Here is a 20,602-nt window from a genome sequence, read left to right as displayed (position 1 = left end):
TCCCGGCGCACAGTTTGGTGCTGATATTAATGCCAGAGCTGGAACTCTGCAGAGCTTTGGCCACTTTTACGCACTATGCTCCTCAGCACAAAAAACGCAAAAATATATGCGAATAACATTTTTTTGATGAATGGCTGAATTTGCCTTACTTTGCCAATGTGAACTAACTTAGCACTCGAGAAGCAAGTGCACCTTCCTCTTGCTTTTTCATTAATACTTTTATGTTAATTCACCTGTAAAACATTAATGTGTTTATTTCTTATTGTTACCATGGTAACAATAAGTGCATTTGTTTTGAACTGCAATTTTTACACATCACATGGAACGTGATGACATCTTCAAAGCCAATTTGACTGTCAGAGGGAATGCTATGACATCAAAGCGATATTGCTGTCAGAGGGAATGCTATAAGACAACTTGGGAAACTAATTTTCTGTCATTAGGCAAAGGTTAGCACAAGTGACTTTGAGTAGCAAGACATCATTACATTTTTCATTATTTACTTGTTCAAATATTACTCTCATTAGTAGAAAGTTACAGGTTTGCACAAGTTCTTCCTCAATCTATTCAGTTCAACACAAACCAGAGACAAGCAAACATGGCAAAGGCAAATAACAGTGATTTGAGAAGCCGTGTGGATGCATATATTAATAAACATTGGGAGATGGACACCTGTAGAGAACTTGATTCCACCAGGACCGACCTTTTGTCGTGTAAGACAAGAGAAAGAGCCAAACTGAAAAGCAAGTATGAGACCCTGGGTGCAGTCCTTGATCGGCTGCGTGGCGTAGATGCAGTAAAAGGGTCAAGCTCTGGGCACCGAGATGAAATTGCAAGTCTGAAATTGAAGCTGAATGCGGCTGTGGGCAGGGGGAAAGACACTGCTGGAAACCTTGAATTCCAAATCAAATTAAATAAGGACTTAAAGTGCCAGCTTCAGAACATGTGTGCAAAGCAGTCCAAGACTAAACTGGACGAAGAGAAAACAAACGAGGTCCTCCGCAGTCAGTTGAAGGAGATCCAGGTAAGGTCAGCCTCCAGATTGAGCCTTGAATCTGCCATCAACATGGATCTCCAAAACAAGCTGGAGGTGGCCAGTAAACGGCTGGAGATGGCCAGTAAACAGCTGCAGCCGCCTCCAAGTCACATGAGCACACAGGCTCCTGAGGATCTGTCAGAGTTGCAGCTGAAGAAATCCCCAGGATTGCTGGATCTTTCCAACATCCTGTCTAGTGATGAGCAGGAAGAGCCAGAAACAGAAGCTACAAGAACAAATATCTGTTTCACAGCTGAGGAGGAGGTACCGCTCCAAGGAGCGGAGAAGGAAAATGCACCCGCTGCAGAGACCTCAGGGAGCAGTCTTGGAGGTCTCCCAAGGTTTTCAGATAGTGTAGAAGACCTTGCTGAAGACAAGTTTATCGAGAAAGTAAAACAGAGAATGGTTCACATCAAGATCAGCCAGCTGCGGGAAATAACAGAGGAAGCAGTGAATCAGGTGTGGGAGACCATAGATCCCCTGCTGAGGAGCCAGCGGGTGCAGGTGGACCAGCTGGTGCGTGCTGTGAAGCTGGCCCAGAAGCAGCTGGTGGACCAGCGTGAAGAGGACTCTAAAGTTCTGCTGCGGACGGAGAAGGACTGGGAGTGGAGGTTTCAACAGATCCTGACCAGGAGGTCCCCCAGAAGGAGTTGGGTTGTCCGCATGTTTGGATGCGGAAGTGAGGAGGATTGGGGACCCCCCTATGGGTAATGGCCCCCTGTTGAAGTCCCTTGCATTAATGCATCAATATTAGTTTTAATCAACAACAAAAAGAAAAATAATAGTAAAGGTAATAATAATAACAATAGTAATGATGATATTAATAACAACAATAGTAATGATAATAATAACAATAGTAACAATACAAATAATAATAACAATAGTAATGATGATAATAATTTGTATAAAAATACCAATAGTAATGATAGTGATAATAATATCAACTGTTTAAATAATGTAATACATATATTTATGTACATTTATTACATGGCTTAGTTGAATACTCGATTCTGATTGGTCAATTCAGAACACGTGACACGTTGTTAATCCAGAACAGACAGAGCGTTGTTAAGGACGCTCACATCTGCACAAAGAAGTCCGGTCGATTGAACTGTATACAGTTTGGCTGAAAAGCAAAGTGCATCAGGTGATCTGCCTGTCGGGTGTTCTTTTACCCACAATGACCACCTCGCTGCACATTATCCCTTACATATACAATTTCAATCATTATTATATTTGTAAATCATTTTTTTAAGACATATATATTTTATAAATATTAAATAATGCATTTGTAATATAACATGTCAATACAATGTAAACACAAAACAGAAGTCAGACCTGTTGTTTCATTTCTGTATAAACCTATAGAGGGCATTTTAGACAATATCTCACTTCAAAACTGCTGTTCTAAGTATCACTCTTTAAAGATCTTATTTATCATTTCTGATCAGGGTGTAAGGTACTTTTGTTTGGAACTTAAAGATTTGCAAGAGTTACATTTCGGTGGTACAAAAGTAACTTAGTACATTTACTCATGCATTATGGAAAGGAGAAGAAACATTTCCAAATTGGCCCCCGTCCAGTACAAACCTGTCCTGACAAATCATTTAAACTGTCCAGAAGTCAATGTAAACTGCCACTAAATGATTATCTCTTTACTGTTGTATTGCCATCCATAGCAGTTATTGACAAACAATTAAAATGTTTAGGAAATAAATTGTTTTTTTTAATTCAATATATCAATCAATCAAATCATACGTCCCAATGACACAAATCATAAATTGCCTCGGGGGGGCTTTCATACAGTTTGTCCTTAGACTGTTGCAGCTGACAAGAAATAACTCCCCATAAGAACCCTTACAATAAGTATAGGCTTTGAACAATCTTTAGTTTTATAATTATGGTGTAAATGCGCTTACACTTTTCTCTCACTTCTCACGAATCTGGAAACTTTAACGTTTAAAAAATAAAATAAACACAAATTCACAACATTGAACCCAACTGCCTCCCGTAATTCCAGCATGGGATTTTACCATGAATTGTCTGTGATAGCTGGTTTGTTGATGCTTTGAGTGTAATTTTTGGACTTCATGCCAATACATCTGAAATCATCAGAACAAGGCTGATAAGTTATAATAAAATAAACAAACTCTCTAATTTCTCTTAACAGTGTGTAATACATTTCTTCATAACACCACCACACATATTTTTGTTTCATCTCCACCCAAAAAACCAACCCGGTATCACGGCAAGACGTGAACATGTGACGATTTACCATGCTGGGAGACGTGAAGATGTCACGGTTTCGTCCCTTCAAACGTGACAGTTACACGGTATTGTTAACATGGCCCAACCAGTGGAGAAATACCCGGAAGTGCCAAGCAAATGCTCTACCGCGACTATTGGTCGGTTTTTATTGTCCAAATTTGATATTTTTAATAAAAAAATGTAATCGTCACACTCGATCTCGCCGATTTTCTTGTGGCCCCAGCTGGTCGACACCTCTTTTAGCAGAAACAAAGGCTACATTAATGTATTAAATCGATGTTAATCCATTTGCATTGTTGTGGAAATACCGGACGTGACGTTGTGTGATCGCTTAGCAACTGACCTCCGTGGAAATAAACACCACTAAGGTTCAAGGGTTTTTGTTATCAGATGCTAGCTACAGTGTAATTTTGGCATTTAAAATCTTAGATCCCGAGCTCCTCCAACAGTGCAACATAATATAAATAGGACATAATAAGAAAATTAGAAAAAGATAAATAAAAAATTGTGCTAAATACACCACTTTTGGTTCAAATTATGAAACCAGTAGATTCATTCATTTATTTATTTTTCAACCAAAAGCTGCTGCAATTGCTGAATCTCATCTTCTGGAAACAAACAAAAAAGAAAATGTTCAGCATCACAACAGCGTAATCATATTGCATCAGGTATTCGTTTGATTATGTTGACACATTTCCTAACTTTCAATGATAGTAAATGTCATCCTACCAACAAGCTGAGGGGGGTACTGCAGAGGTTGCTCCCGCTGGTTCCACAGTCACTGGACTGTCAATGGCAACAGTTCTGACTGAAAAATAATAATTATAATAGATATATTGATAACAGATCATAATTACAGAGAACAGGAGGCAATCGCAGGCAAATGTTATGCATTAAAAGAGTTCTAACAGTTCTAACCAACTCTAACTATTTATTACAATGGCCTATTTTTATACGTACGACTGAATAACAGATATTTGTTCAATACCTCTCTAAGCTGAAACATGCTGTACCAATCATGTTGCGAACAATCAAAACAAAAACGACATATGTTAATCATGAATACCTGTATACATGCACAAACCTTTAGTACGTCGGCAGGTTGCCCCACTTCTGCTCCTCCTTGTTAGAGGACACCCCTGAGCATCTTTGCCTACTCAGCGGATTCTGCTCCTGCTAGATGCTGCTCTGGCCCTGTCTTCTTCCTCCTTCAATAAAGTAGTCATGCATTATCACAACAAGCTGCTTTTCATTCCCAGTTTATTCCTATTCACTTTGAATTACAAGCACATAATCAATCAACCTAATCAGTACATCGGGCACAAAACCAATACCATTGAAATTAAACAATTTACCTTTAGTTGTTTACAAAGTAAATCGGCAAGGAAAATGGCGTCTTCTAGCTGTCCCTCGCCTTGTTAAGCAGCCATTTCAGGAACATCAATTAGTGTGTGTGTGTGCTTATAAATACAAAAGAGAAAGTGGTAAAGAGACAGAGATGAAGATGGTAAGAATGGGGAGAAGACAGGAAGAAATGTAGGGAATATAGCTCTGAGTAGGGAGAAGAGAAGAACTAGAAAAAGTGCTGTTTGATCTTGCTTTGGTTTGGAATCTGTTGAAGGAAAAAATACAGTTAACACTTTTGAATGCATGACAATTTACAATCTCACATATCATCAACAAGCTTTAACATTGGGGTAAATTACGAGTTAAAGCACTAATCAATCAGGGGCGGACTGGAACAAGGACAGCTCTGAACGTTTTGTCCTAAATAGGACCACAATAATCAGCGTGCAGTAACAGTCTGTAGATGGTTGTCATGACATTTCTTCACAATACTATTAGTTGCCACTGTATGCAAGTATGACAGCCACAATAGGCCTTTTTCCAAGCTTTGTATATACAGTGCCAAAGTATTTAACTCAACATTTTCTTACATGAACTTTTTTTCCAACACAACATTTACATTGTTAGCAGTTATGTTTTGGTGTACTTCTAAAGGTAATTAGTTATTTGCTCGCTGTCAATTTATTGCCATTTATTTCAGATATATTTATATATTTCAATTTAACAGCTAACTTGAATTTAACTTCTGTTAGACAGCTATCATACTGAATACATATTTACTGTAAATGTATGCAAAAATGTATGGCTTCTAACTTCTAACAGAAGTTAAATCCATTTCTCACTTATTCTGACAATGTACTTAACCCCAAATAAAATAACCCAATAAAAAGAGTTGTTAAATAGTAAAGTCACGTTGTAATAACAATAACTCATCTCTCTCGAGTTTTCTTTTTGAGCTTTGCCAAAAGCCACTGTGTCAAGTGTCCTACTTGGTTTGCCGTCCGGAGTTGTCCATCTCGCACATGCGCACTCTAGATCGGGCAGAGCAGCAGATCGGGTAGTGACAATAGCATAACGTTAGCATTTTGCTTCTGGCCATTAGATTTATGATTCGAAAATTATAAAAGTAGGGTAGATATGTGGAGATTATCCGGCTGAACAAAACGTGCCTTTATCTAACAGGTTCGTTTTCCACAGATCTTATTACGAGCTATTTTCCAAAATCCTATGGAGAAATCCCATTGACTCTGATACGAGGGAACCAATAGTTGTAAAATTGCTAACTCACTTCCGAGTTGTAGGACTCATCACTGCACTATATCCCCGGTCAAGTAAGCTAATATGTGTTTAGCTAGCTCGTGCTTTAAAAAAATATGTGACTACAACTGATTTACTTGCAATAAACATTAAAATATTAGAGGCATGCGGGTGCAGCACCTTACCCTGCTTGGCGAAGTCAGACAGAGAGGTAGTTGTTAGTGATGTGTCGGTCGCGAACGAGCCGGCTCAAAGAGCCGGCTCTTTTAAGTGAACGACTGGAGCCGGCTCTCGCCCGCGAACGAGCCGTTTTTTGTTTTGTTTTTGCGGAGGGATTTAGATCGGCATGAAGGCACATTATGCAATGTGCACATTATCCCGCTTATTACACATGGCCACATTCTCAACAAAGTAACAACATGACTCCCAATATTAATTTTAAATGCTTTTATGGATTTAGATAATGATTTTATTGATTTAAAAATAGTTTTATGTATTGATTTAAATTGACATGCATCCGCTAAGAAAAGTAGTCCGTTGTTACTGTTTGTACTAACCGTAGCAACGGCAGGAACTGCTTCGATCGTGTTTTTGAGGAGCTTTTTGATTACATATTTGAAAACATCGTTGCTTGCTTTAAAAGTAGCACAATTCATTGTGTCAAACCTTGGAAAGTACCTAGATATCCCTGCCCTAATGCCAAAGTAACTGGCAACTGAATATGTGTCGCCGTCTGATGTCTATGTCTGGGACCGCTGCGTAAAAACGAGGGTTTCTGCCCCGTTACTTCTCTTCTTACTTCTATAAGAATAAAACACGGAGGACGGAGATCTCTTTTTCTCCCCCTCTTCTCCCTGCTGCAGCCTAGCAGCTGATCTCAAAGCACGCTCCCTTCTCCTGCAGGGGGGCGTGGTCAGCTGCAGCTCACAGAATCAGCCCACTGAAAAAACAGCGCTGGAAAGAGCAAATAGAGCGAAATGAGGCATGGCTAAAATGCAGGATCTTTTTGGTATTTTGAAAAAAAAACTATATTTATATACTTTATATAGGTCGATACAGCCCCTTTTTTTTAAATAGTTGTTATAGGTGTTGCTATCTGTTTGTGTATGTCAATGCATTCATTGGGTGTATCAAGAGAGTTACACGAGTCTGTAAATGCAATGAAAACAATTGGCCACAGCAAATCATTTATATTAAACATGTAATTTTTACTTTTGAATACTTCAGTACAAAGGATGTATTGAATAATTAAGTGATATATGTGTACACACAGTGGCGGCTGGTGGAAAATATTTTTGGTGGGGCTGTTGATATAGTGAGTAAAACAATTTTTTTTGGGGAGAATGACCCCTTAATTAGGGACTTCTGGTGATGTAATGGCGCGTTTCCAGTGCAGCGCCGACGTAACAACATACTGATACCGGTTAGTAAAAAACCATGAATTAATGCTTTGACAAGTCTGCAGACAGACGGCAGGCGAAAACCTTTTTAGAATGCTTGTTTCTGAATGGAGCTTGGCTAAGCTAACGTATATATGCTCGACCGTCCACACTCACAACAACGGCCTATACAGACATAAATAACCAGCGACTGTATTCTCCATGACACAGACCGTCTGTGGGTTTGTACTTTTTTTTACTTTTGTCTAGTTTCTGAACAGATCGTATTGTCCCCGGCTGTTTGAAGAGCAAGCATGGGAAACAAAAGATAGCATTTACCTGTTTTGCATCCAGCTAGCCATGCCTTTGGTGTACCAGCTACGTGAGAAGCCTGCCTCGTTGATACGTTTGTCTTTTTCACGAGCTTGCTGTGATATATACAAATCGGGTTTGGTCCGACCAAGGTCTTTAAGGGTGCGTTCACACCTGCCTTGTATAGTCCGGTTGAATCGAACCCTGGTGCGTTTGGCGCTTGGTGCGGTTCATTTGGGTCGGTGTGAACGCAGTCCGAGACCTCTTAAGTGAACTAAACAACCGGACTCTGGTCCGCTAAAATAGGTGGTCTCGGAAAGCTTTCTGCGAACTCTGGAGCGGTTCATTGCTGGTGTGAACGCAATCCGCACCAAAACATAGCGTAGTATTTGCGCGTCCTTTCTTGTTGTGGAGGAGAGGATTGCAAATGGTGGGAAATGAGCGGCAGGGGACAAACGTGGAGCTATGAGGAACACAGATGCCTTCTGGATATCTGGGCAGAGGAGAACATTTCTCAACTGCTGGAGAAGGTTCATAAAAACGCGGAGGTGTTCAAAAATCTTTAGCGACCGACTGAAGCAACTAGGATTTAACCGGAGTGTTGAACAGTGTCGTATAAAGGTGAAGAAACTACGCCAACCAATACATAAAAGTGCCGACGCGCTGCAGAAGAGCGGCAGCTCCCCAAGTATCAAAGAGACATTTATTTGGTATGAGGATCTCGACAGTATCTTGAACACAAGACCCATAGTGAGCCCCGTAGATGTGGTCGAGTCCTATGCGAGGAAGAGGTGGATAAGTCGCCTGATGAGGGGAGCCTGAGCTCCACTGCCGATGCCGGGGCTGCTAAGGCGGATACTAGCCGCAGTTACTCCGCGGATGCGAGGACTCTGATAACAATGGTACGTTCACTGTAAACTTATTTATGCTGCCGGTGTACATGCTTGTTATCGTCCTTTTGACTTGGGGGATGAGCTATAAAACCACTGCAACCACTATAAACCACTATAAAAAACACACATTAATAAGCAAGCAACCTATAAAGCTGCTTATGAAATAATTACTAGAAAAGTGTGTGAAGTGTAATTATGAAATCCTATGAACATTACCTAGGCCTACATCAGCCATATGCCCAACTCCTCAACTAACGAATTCATTAACTAACGGTTATAACGTTTTTTACCGCACGTTGTCTCAGTATGTATTGATATGCGTCGCCCGCTACATTCTGTTGATATGCTCTCCATATGAACAGCAGCATGAAAACAATCTGCGGATGCTCCATGTTGGGCTCCGGTGGAAATTGCCGCGATTTTTCCGTGTTTACATGTAGTTTTTACCCGCTTCATGTCTGACCAATGGTTGAACAGCATTTCCGTGCACATGACTTGTGTTTAAAAGTTTATAGTGTAGTGCCGTGAAAAGAGAGTCGGAGGCGGTGTATTAAGAATGGAGTTCCAATCTTATTATCCATTACTTTCAGAGAGGTTAACAACATGCACTGCTCTGCTGATGAAGCTAGCAGGAATGGCAGCTAAAGCTACAGGTGTTCCCCCACTAAAGGGTCCGTGTGGCAACACAATAAGCAAGGTGAATTATGTCCAATAACGTGTCACCACACAAGCCCCCCCCCAGAATTCACACATAAACAAAATCAGCATGGCGGGGAGGAACGACACGCCGACCCCCACGACTCCTGAGACGGGAGTCGGAAAAGTGACTCCCGCCTGTGCGGGCCCCTGGAAGGGGAGGGACCGGAACAACAGGTCTTAAATCCGTGACAGGGGACGAGGCGCGGGGGCGGCCCCGTCGCGGAGGTCGAGCCAGCACCACAGGCTGGTCCAAGTCCAGGGTGAGCAGTCTTCACCCTGGTTCCACCGAGACGTGCTCGGCCTTGCCACCAGGTCGACCACACAGGTGCTTGTCCCCGTGCTCCAAGACCCGGAAAGGCCCATCATAAGGGGGCTGCAGGGGGCCTCTGTGCGCATCGTGCCGGATGAACACGTGCTCCGCCGAGCGGAGCTCTGCGGGAACCTGGGACACCTGAGTACCGTGCTGAGTAGTAGGGATCGGAGCAACAGGCCTCAGCGGCGTCACGCAGGAAAGCCCGCTGGGACCGACGCCGACCAGGGAGCCGATGCATTTTGCACGTGCTTGAATTGGAATGAAAAAGGTGCCAGTACTCTAAAATCAGCAACTTTTTCAAGTCAATTTTATATATACAGCCCACAAACAAGAATTTGGCTACTATAATGCTGTGGGTTTGTCTCTTTACTACTGTATATTTTAGAAAGGTTTCACTGTACTTTAACATTTTTATGATAGGCAGCGGATATGGCTAAAGCTCAGTAAGGTCAATATTAACTGAAAATATAGCATCAAAGTCTAGATCTTCTGCTGAAGACACATGAAGCAGAGACCTTTCAGGTGAGAGCCCCTCTGGTGGTGTTTCAACATTAATGACAAGGAAACAAAGCTCTGGTCAGAAGCATTTTTTTATAAAAAGCTTTAACAAAATTAAGTATTTCTGTACATTTTGAATGCAATCTAACTTTCTAACTCAGAAAAACGAAAAGTGCCAAAAGTCTTCTCACATGGCTGAGCTGCTTTGCAATATACTTCACCACTGAAGAATACAAATATGTATAAAGTAAACTATAATGCAATCTAACTTTCCAACTCAGAAAAATGATTAAAGAGCATGAACAAAGAACATGTAAAAACAAATGCAAAATTTGCACAATCTAAATGAGAAACTGTAACTGCAAGTAACAAAGTCTGAGCCATGGTAAAGAGTTACATTGAACACCAAGCTGATCAGATAACTCCCTGGTTGGTCTGAAGTCCTTCTATCTCCAGGATCTGTACAAATCGGCACATTATGCCAAAAGTCTTCTCACTGGGTGAGCTGCTTTGCAATATACTTCACAATTGTTAGAAAAGGCTCCAGAAGGCCTTGGGGACATCAGTATCAGGGGCTGGAGCTGGACAGGCTCTTTCATCAGCACTTCTCCTTCCCTTTGCCAGCCAGGACCTCACATACTGTTCCGGATTGAACTGTCCTAGTGATGGTCCATTACATTTAATGAAAACCAGGCTGGACAGTCGGCTGACAGAGAGAGCATTCCTTTTTGCAGTAAGGATATCGTTCATGCAGCTGAATGCCCCGCTCACACTCCACTAGTGGAGACAGCGATGGTTCGGACTGCTTTCAGTAGAGGCTCCATGGCAAGCAGGTGTACGGGATGCCCTGTTTTCCTTGTATTCGCGAAAGCCCTGAACAGTCTCTCTTCTGTCCACTTTCAGCACTTCGCACAAACGTAGCACCTCTACGTCCCCATACTGTACGTCTAACTCCTCTTCAGGCCAACTTCCAGGATGGATAACTTTCATGTCCTGGATTAGCTGATTGTCCCGGGCCTCCCGGCCATGTAATGGGAATTTCTCTTGTGCTGACATGAGAGGAGGTTGTGGAAGTCATTCTGTGTCTCAGATTCTCTACCATACTGCGAAAAAAACTGACCTGCATGAATCTGTACAAGCCTGCCATTCTCACGCAGGGCAACACCCTTGAAGGACTTCTCAGCTAGAGCTGTATGAACTGTAGTCATGTGTGGGCCAGGCATGGTGACCATGGATTCAAAAACTCGTATTTCTCGAGTTAAGAGCCTATCTGCTGTAGGCAGTGTCATCTCTCTTTTTTGGAGTTGCCGAGAGAGGTCGCTGAGCTCTGTGAGCGCATCGTACATCAGTCCCAGATTGCTGACAAACGTTGCAGATGTGAGCACATCATCCAGCCCTTGTACTTTGCTCTGTCTCTGGGAATCCCTGCTCGTGTCGTTTGCAGCATTTGTGAAGTGATCATGAAGCACTCGGTAGTTTTCCCCAGACTGCTCTGACGCTCCTTTCACTTGAAGCCACCCAGCGGATGGACAAAACACGCCCTATCACCAGGAGACGCTGTCCGACTGCTTGCGCACACTGCGCTAACTGCCTCTGATTTTTGGGGGAGGCATGGAACAAGGAATAGAGTTTGTCAAAAAAGATCTGGAAATGATTGAGCCCTGAGACCTCCTTGACCACATCCCCAACTGCCAGCTCTAGACGATGATTGGAGCAGTGCCACACAAACAGGCTGGGAATTTACTACACAACTGGGTAGCAACGCCTGTTCTCTTCCCTAGCATGACTGAAGCCCCCATCACATGCAAAAGAAACGAAACACTGACCTAAAAAGTCCTCATTAAAATCTCTTCCAAGACACTCCATTAACGCCTTTGTGATGTCATCAGCCGTGTTCCATCCAACTCGATCAGCTCCCAAAAAACGTTTCGGGCTCAGCATCAGCTAATGCTGAGCGTAGACACACAACAAGCACCGTTTTACCACTAATAGTGGTAGATTCATCGACCAAAACACAGAGTTTTCTTTGGTTTTCTGTAATGTCTTTTGCCATTTTTTTTCTTCAGCTCATGAGCTATGTGGTCGATGATTTCGCCACAGGTTTTATTGGAGTGCAAAACCCTGCCCACGTTCAGCCCATTCAGTTTCTGTACATTCAAATCAATTGGCAGTCTGTGAATGGCTGGCTATGTTTGCCAATTTTATATGCCGTTCTAAAACTCTGATAGTGGTGTCTAATTCAGATTTATGCACTTGATGTTGAATAGTTTCACGTGAAGCAGATGTAAGGATGTCAGCAGCTTTTTACATGGGCTTGTGATTCTTTATGTTCTTTTGATTTTTTTTCTCAGGCTAGCTTGTTGTTTGCCCTTGTCAACACCGAAATGAGACACTGCACACTCACCCATTCAGTTGACAGTTTCAGTCCTTGTCCAGTGTGTATTCCCAAAGATTTGACATCTCTGCATATCCGACATCCTAGCTTCTTATCTTTAAGAAGGAGCCATGCATTGGTCTTGCAAAAATATTGCACCTGGTCCGTTGGCCAGCAGTCAGGTGCATCGCTTTGCCCGGTGTTGGTGGGGTGGCAGTTGCGCCAGCAGCAGCTAACTTTAGAGGCTCTGGAGGAGGCGGCGGGAGCTAGTGCTAATGCTAATGCACTAGAACTTGGAGCAGGAGGATCAACCAAAGAAAGCTCCCCATCAGACACAATTTCCAACACAGGCACAGCATTCTCTGTATTTGAAGTTTCTTCCGGCGGACAACCGCTGTCTTTTTGCACTTTTATTAATCCACGCTAACATTTTAGAAATGCTAATTTGTGACGTGACTTGCTTTCCTTCTCTCGGGGGCGTGCCTGCTCTGTTCTATCACTCTACATAGCCACCCACTGGGTGGGAGCTGCACTGCATAAACACAACACCCGTGCATCTAGGTATTGTAAATTGTTAAAGCATTAACACATGGTTTTACTAACAGTTTCAGTATGTTGTTACTTCGGCATTATTATTATTATTTATTTTGAAACGTGTATTACTATTAAATCACGGTCAAATAGGTAATTTGACATAGTCGTTTCCACCACAGTATTTACATGGAGAAGATAAGCCCCCGCCCCTCTCCAGCACGTTCTGTTTGAATGACAGGAAGGTAAACAGCTGACAGCCGCTGTGAAACTCCAGCGGTTTAGAGCGATGAGAATGTCCGTTCGGCACCTCATGACGCATCTACTGAGTACCGGGCGGCTGTGTAATATATATATATGGATGTATAATAAGAACGGCGGGAGAGTGTTGAGTACTGGCACGGTGCATGAGTACCGGAGTACCGCCAGCATGCCGGTACTGAGCAAGAAGTGCCGGTACTCCATGGGGCAGAACCAGAAGTGCCGGTACTGCGTACCGGTGAGTACCGGCCCAATTCCAGCACTGTAATTTGGGAGGAAATCCCCCGGAACTCTCAGCGGCTGACCGTAGACCAGGCATCCTCAAACTACGGACTCAGGTCCGGATCCGGACCGAACCACCACTGTCTCCGGACTCTGAGCAAATTATACTTTTCACATGTATTATCTCTCTTTTTATGTGAGACATCGCCACAACGCATTCGCAACGAGTAAAAATTCTCCGCTATGTCCACTGCAAACAGCGCTCTGCATGTCTGACTGTTCCACTGTGTTCCACCTGTGTGTGTCAACGCTTTGGTCCAATCACATTCAGCATCCAGTCAGCGTTTTTTTTCCCCCCAAACAATCTGCGAATCAGAGGCACAGTAGGGCGGGTCTTCGCGGAATGCGGGTGGGAAAATGTGTGTTTTCTTTCAACCTGTCTAAGTAAGTCAGAGCGAGAATAAAAAATAAAATAAAATAAAAATCAGAGCGAGAGAGTTAACAGTTTTCATCTAGTTCCATCTGTACTGTAGCTAGTAGCCTAGTTTCACCTACCGGGGTGGCAACTGACACCCTAAAAATAGGCCTTGCCACCCCAGCTGCCACCCCAGTTGGCAGCTTTGTTTTGAAAGAAAGTTGTGGCTCATCGGACATATTATGAGAGAAAGTCTCTAATGTCCGAGTGCAAGTGAATGCAGCACAAGATGCACGTCATGTAACCCCTCCCCCGGTGCTGGGGCGCGAGCGTGACTGTGGGACATATGATTGGCGGCGATTTCATTTTTAACTGGACGGCGCAAAACGAGAAGCATTCGAACCCAAGCACTGAAGGAATGAGGTATTTGCGGTCTATACTGACAGAGAGAGAGGCTGTACTCAGCATTGAATCAAAACGCACTAAAGCTGTTGATCTTAATACGTTTGTGAGGCGTTTTGCTGAACAAAATGGTAATCGCCGCATTCAGCTGTAATAGACATGTCAACTTGATGCTCTGCTCACGGATGAGCAGAGGTGGGACCAAGTCATTGTTTTGCAAGTCCGAGTCAAGTCTCAAGTCTTTGCGCTCAAGTCCGAGTCAAGTCTCAAGTCATTGTTTTGCAAGTCCAAGTCAAGTCTCAAGTCAGGATGGGCAAGTTCAAGTCAAGTCCAAGTCCTAAACTTTGACAAAACGAGTCATAAACAAGTCATTATGTGTTTTTCACCAAATGTAATGACATCGATCAACAGAATAATACTTAATAATCAAATTGCTCTTTATTAGTCACATTAATAATTTAATAATCCATTTTCTCTCTGCTGGTAAAGTAACGTGTGTTTTTCTAATTTAAGAGGGATCAGTAAGGTAAGGCTACCGTGACGGTTTGATTCAGAAGGAGTTTAATGTATAAGATCCCTGATGTTGAGGTGACCAGAATGTTTATTTCCACTGTGTACAACATGTTATAAGGGACCCACAATCTATCTTTATGCAAGGGATAATGTGCAGCGAGGCGGTCTCTATGGGGAAGAGAACACCTGAATCTAGATCCCTCTGCAGGTGGTACTTTAAGTATATTTTGATGCTAATACTTTTGTACTTTTACTTGTAACATTTTGAATGCAGGACTTTTTATTGTACAGGGTTCCTGCAGGTTTCGCCAACTCAAATTTAAGACTTTTTAACACCTTTTTAAGACCACTTTGAATAGAATTTAAGACCTATTTCACGGCAAAAAGTATGAAGGAAAATGTATATAAAGAAGAAATACGTCCCATAATCACTTACAAAGTAAATGTATTCATGTTCAACATAAGAACAATGACTGAACACAACAGCGTAACAGTACAGAACTGTGTTAGCGTGTTAGACAAAAAGTGTGTATGTGTGTGCGCTTGATTGAGTGTGTGTGTGTGTGTGTGTGGGTGTGTGTGTGTGGTGTGTGTTTAGGGCTGTGCAATTAATCATATTTTAATCGCAATTACGATTTTGGCCTGCCACAATTACGAAAACAACATAATCGGAAAAAACGATTATTTTGCTTTGCTAGGTTGTGACAGTGCACCACAACATATTTGATCTAATGAATTTTTTAGTAATGTATCATTTATTTAATTAATTGTTGTATTGGTTTTTCAGTTGAATTATACGTTCAGGGTAATCAACAGTTAAAAAGATACTGTTCAAATTATTATCTGTTTTAAAGTTCAATAAATGGATGTTTTCAAAGTCAATGAATAATCATATTTAATAATCGTGATATTAATTATTGACCAACATAATCTTGATTATTGCCATAATCGAGCAGCGTGTGTGTGTGTGTGTGTGTGTGTGTGTGTGGTGTGTGTGTGTGTGTGTGTGTGTGTGTGTGTGTGTGTGTGTGTGTGTGTGTGTGTGTCTGAGAGAGAGTGACAAGAGCTATATTCAGACTGAGCTCTGCTGCCTTGGCTACACTATTTCATCGTTGCTGTTGTATGATTGGTGTTTAGCTACGGTATTTAGCGTCTACAGCACCTCCGCTTTTAGGGTTGACGTAGACCCAAACTTCGCCCGGAGGTCCCCCGGTGTTGTTGCGGGAGCTGCTGCACTAGCTAACACTCCACTAGCTAACGCTGCACTAGCTGCTGCTGCACTAGCTAACGCTGCACTAGCTAACGCTACATTAGCTGCTGCTGCACTAGCTAACGCTCCACTAGCTAACGCTGCACTAGCTAACGCTACATTAGCAAAACAAACACTAATTTATTTTGCAAAAGGTGCAGCGGGCTTCAAACACGTTCCCTCCACTGGTTTCAACCAAGCACTAAATTAGATGTTTTCCAACCAAATACGGTTGAACTTACACTTCCCCATATTTATTTGTAAGTAGATTCGAAGATAGGCTACATGAGCTGAAGCTTGGTTGCTAGGTTACTAGCTGGGTGTTCTCCAATAAGGGGCCGGGGGAAACAAAGTTAGTGATTACTGGTTCCATGTTGATTTAATTCAATACAAATTGTTGGGGGGAACTGAAAGGCTATTACCGTACTGGTTACTTTGCAGCCCGGACATTTCCCCCAAAACACATTTAGACGCTGTCGCAACACAGAAGTACCTTTCAAATCCGATAATTTTTAAGACCTTCTGAATCATATTTAAGACCTTTTTAAGGCCTTAAATTCTGATTATCAAATTTAAGACTTTTAAAGACTTGTTAAGACCCCGCGGGAACCCTGATTGTAACTTTGTTTAATTGTCTGAACTTCTCCCACCTCTGACAATAAATCCTGAGTGTTTACCCTGCTCTGAAGGTTATTTTCATTTTACAAATCCTGCACTCAGCTTTGCTTTCTCCAATATCATTGAAAAGCAGCCAGATGCTGCTTCTTTTTTCGGTTTTCGCTCATTTCTTGACTTTTTCCGACGCGCTTGCATTTAAATCCGGCTCCCCGTCTCCCCGTCGCTCTGCACATGCTGTGCCCCCACCCTTCTTTCACATAATGGTATGATCCTAGTGTGTCCTCGCATATGATTGGCCGCATGGTGGCCCAGCTAAATAAAGACCCGCCCCTGCCTGCAAGGATTCTCAGCAAGAGTAGGAGCGGCTGAAGATTCTGCTTTCCCCGACGGGAGTCTGCTCTTCTAACGGCAGCTCGCGATCGGCGTGTTGGAGACCTCTGAATTAAAGTAGCAAGTCACCTCAAGTCAGAAGGCTCAAGTCCAAGTCAAGTCCCGAGTCATTGGTGTTCAAGTCCAAGTCGAGTCGCAAGTCTTTTGTGATGTTGTCAAGTCGAGTCTCAAGTCATAAAATGTGTGACTCGAGTCTGACTCGAGTCCAAGTCATGTGACTCGAGTCCACACCTCTGCGGATGAGCATACACAACTATTAAGATGATGACCTTACGTGTGTAAATATATTGTTTTCTTTGAGGGGGTCTGCCCCCAAAAAACTGTTTTAAGTCCTGAGAAAGTCAAATAAGACGGTGTTTAAAACTACACTGCCCAGCCAAAAAAAAAGTAACCACTTTGATTGAACTAGGCCAGTAGGTAAGGACTTTCCACTGGATAATAACTGCAGTATAAAAGAATGCATGACTGAAGTGATGGAGACCATGTTGAAGGCAAACAAAAAGAGGAAATAACAGGTCAAATCAAGCAAATCCCTCTCTCAGATTCCACAGCAACCAGAAGAACATAAATACTGGCTGGTGATTTGATTCATCAGCTTTGTGATGGAATAAAAAATGCACAGTGCATTTCCTTAGCTGTGGGTGAGTCCACTGACACCACTGACAATGCTCAGTTGCTGGTGTTTGTGAGTTTTTATGATGAGGCAAAGGGGGAGTTTTTTGAAGATGTGTTGGGCCTGACGAACCTCAGTGGACACACAAGGGGGAATACATTTATAAAGCAATAATGGGAATGCTGAATGAAAGAGGGTGCAGCTGTCTTTATTCATAACTGTGCAGCTCTGACACTGCGACTCTGAGGGGTCAAGCACAGACACAATAACAATGAAAACTGCTGCATACAGATTATTTTTTTTTGCAACCTCGTGTTAAGAATCTTGTTGCAATTGTTTAAAAGTTTGAATGACCGTAATAAACGGACCTTTGTCTTATTGAAACATTTATTTTGGACCTTTAAGATTTGTATTTGAGTACCCCTGGCGTAGACCATCTCCGCTGTAGAACACTGCAGATCTTCCTTTGGTGCGGTCCTCAGGCCCAGCATCACCCAGGGCAGCTTGTCGACCCAGTTACCGTCCGTAAGGCCGGCCTTGAGGGTACTTTAACATGTTACTGTGGGAGGTTGACCTGTGTGCTCCCTCCGGCCTCACAGCTCACTGCTCTACCAGACGTAAGTGTTTGGGCTTTTCCTCACACCCAAACTCACGTAGTCTGTGGAGAGGAAACGCTTGTGGAGAAGCACCGATTCTCACCAAACATCAGGAACACAATGTGGGGATCAACACTGCTCTCTGGTTATTATTCAATCTTGGATCCTGTAGTCGTGTTTAGATGCATATATAATTGATCAGAATCTGTGGAAGGAATCTGGAATCGATGCTTCTCCATACTTTATCCTTCTCTTTATCGACCAGCCTCCTTCCATGCTGTAGTCTGTGTCGCTGGCAGGTTGTAGTGGCTTTGTTTCTCTCAGGAAGCTTCATGAATCTGTGGAAAATTCAATTCAAGTTCAATTCTCCCAAAGTGTCCTTGGGAAAGACACTAAACTGGAAATTGTGAATGAGATCAGATGAAGAGCAGCTTGGTATGTGTAAATGTAGGCATGTAGTGCAAACAGGCGCTATAGATGCAAGTCCATTTACCAAAATTAGGGCAATATATTGATATAATATCGATATCGTGATATTGTAATATCTTTACATCGCATTTAATTCCCTGGTTTTAAAAGCTGCATTAGATTAAAGTAGAATTACATTTTCTTTTTTAATGTTTTGTTATTATTATCTATCAACCATTTAATTGTGTACATATTTGTTTTTGAAAGAACCAAAAGTCAACCCTACTATATGGCGGAATATCAATATTGAGATATTTTGTCCAAAAATATGATTTTCTTCATATTTCCCAGCCCTAACCAAAAGCTGTCGCTGTTTGCTGTTGTTCATGTAACCATAGAAACATCACCTTGTTGCAATGGTTACTAACTGCTCTGTCTGTAGGTTTCTGGATGGACATCGGTCAGCCTAAAGACTTCCTCACAGGGATGTGTATGTACCTTCAGTCGCTACGGCAACAAGCTCCTGAGAGGCTACGCACGGGTCCCGGTTTCCTTGGCAATGTTCTTGTGGTGAGTTCTGCTGATGGCCGCCACATGATGTCAAATAAACACGGTTATAATTAGTGGTGCAGGAATGAGTCCTAGAGATCGGAAATAAGTTTTGCTAAAATGCATGAAATATGGTCTGTGGTTAACTCAAGCTGAAGAGATGACAACCCTTTGTTCTACAACATAGGTATGTTATAAGCATGTTGTATGTTTCACTGTTGGAGGAGTCTTGGTCTTCAGATGTACATTGCATCACTAGGCTGTAGCTGTTGTGCTCATGACTTTTAAGACAGTGAATCTTTGACTCCAGGACCCCACAGCGCAGATCGGGGAGAACTGCACCATCGGGCCGAACGTCACCATCGGTGCGGGGGTGGTGGTGGAGGACGGCGTGAGGATAAAGCGCTGCACGGTGATGAAGGGGGCGCGGGTCCGATCTCACTCCTGGCTGGAGAGCTGCATCGTTGGGTGGAGCTCCTCTGTGGGCCAGTGGGTGAGTACAGGACAGAGACCATAGGGAATTATATTATTACAAGTTATAGAAAGTTTAAAAAAAATGTTTAAGGTAATTTCATCTTTAACTGTGTTCATTGTGCAGACATTAAGAAATCATAAAGAACAACACTTCAGAATCAGACACAGGTTTATTACCAGGTGGGTTGACACGTACGAGGAATTTGACTAGGTGCATACATAAAAGTAAAACAACAATTAAAACATAGATAGAGAACTAGAAAAATAATAAAATATAAATATAACAGTATTTACATTGCAATGTAAAGGAATAAAATATGGAATAAAACAAAAAAGTAATAAGAAAAGAAAACAGATATTGTTGTACTCTTGTGTGCATTAATGTAATGCACACAAGAGTCTATGATGTGGCTGATGTTATGTGTCAGTGGGGGGGGCGGGCGGGCCTTATTGATGAGTCCGGTAGCGGAGGGGAAGAAACCATCAGGAACCGATGAGTCAAAAAGTATTCTTAGAAAGTACAAAAAAATGGCAATACAAATGTAGCTGTTTTTGAAGTTTAGTTAACAGTAGATTTCAGAAGTCACATTTAAAGAGGCCCTATTTTTGCCTTTGGGGGTTTTCCCTTTCCTGTTTCCTTCACAGGAAAGGGCTTTCTGAACATTAAAGCATGGAGACATCAAACATGTTACAGTAGAAGCAAGAAATATGAACCTGAAAATGAGCAAAATATGTCCTCTTTAATCATTGTTTTCCATTTAGTAATGTAAAAGTCTATTGATTTCTTACTGCAGTCACTGAAGCATGACTTTTATTATATATCTCAAATTGCTTAAAATCAGTGTGTAGTATAAAATGAAGACATATGAACACATTTTTTCCCTAAAATGTAAAAAAGGCAATACATTTTATAGTTATTTTTATGGTTAATAATAAGATATATTTTTGACATGGCCTAGGTCAGGCATCCTCAAACTACGGACTC

The 20,602-nt window shown here is 42.2% G+C and overlaps 1 protein-coding gene across 1 annotated transcript; it reads left to right on the top strand.

Annotated features, from left to right (window-relative positions):
* Positions 1 to 5,802: 5,802 nt before the first annotated feature.
* LOC117542238 (mannose-1-phosphate guanyltransferase beta-like) lies at positions 5,803 to 20,385 on the top strand. The gene is made up of 3 exons (XM_034209803.1): positions 5,803 to 5,833; positions 19,037 to 19,164; positions 19,454 to 20,385. Exons 2-3 carry the CDS (start codon positions 19,045 to 19,047, stop codon positions 19,658 to 19,660), a joined length of 327 nt encoding a protein of 108 aa, XP_034065694.1. The 5' UTR covers positions 5,803 to 5,833; positions 19,037 to 19,044; the 3' UTR covers positions 19,661 to 20,385.
* Positions 20,386 to 20,602: the final 217 nt, after the last annotated feature.

The sequence above is a fragment of the Gymnodraco acuticeps genome, unplaced genomic scaffold (genome assembly GCF_902827175.1).
Source record: "Gymnodraco acuticeps unplaced genomic scaffold, fGymAcu1.1, whole genome shotgun sequence".
Taxonomy (NCBI): Eukaryota; Metazoa; Chordata; class Actinopteri; order Perciformes; family Bathydraconidae; genus Gymnodraco; species Gymnodraco acuticeps.
The sequence above is the reverse complement of the archived record's forward strand: the minus strand, read 5'-3'. Positions and strand labels throughout refer to the sequence as shown.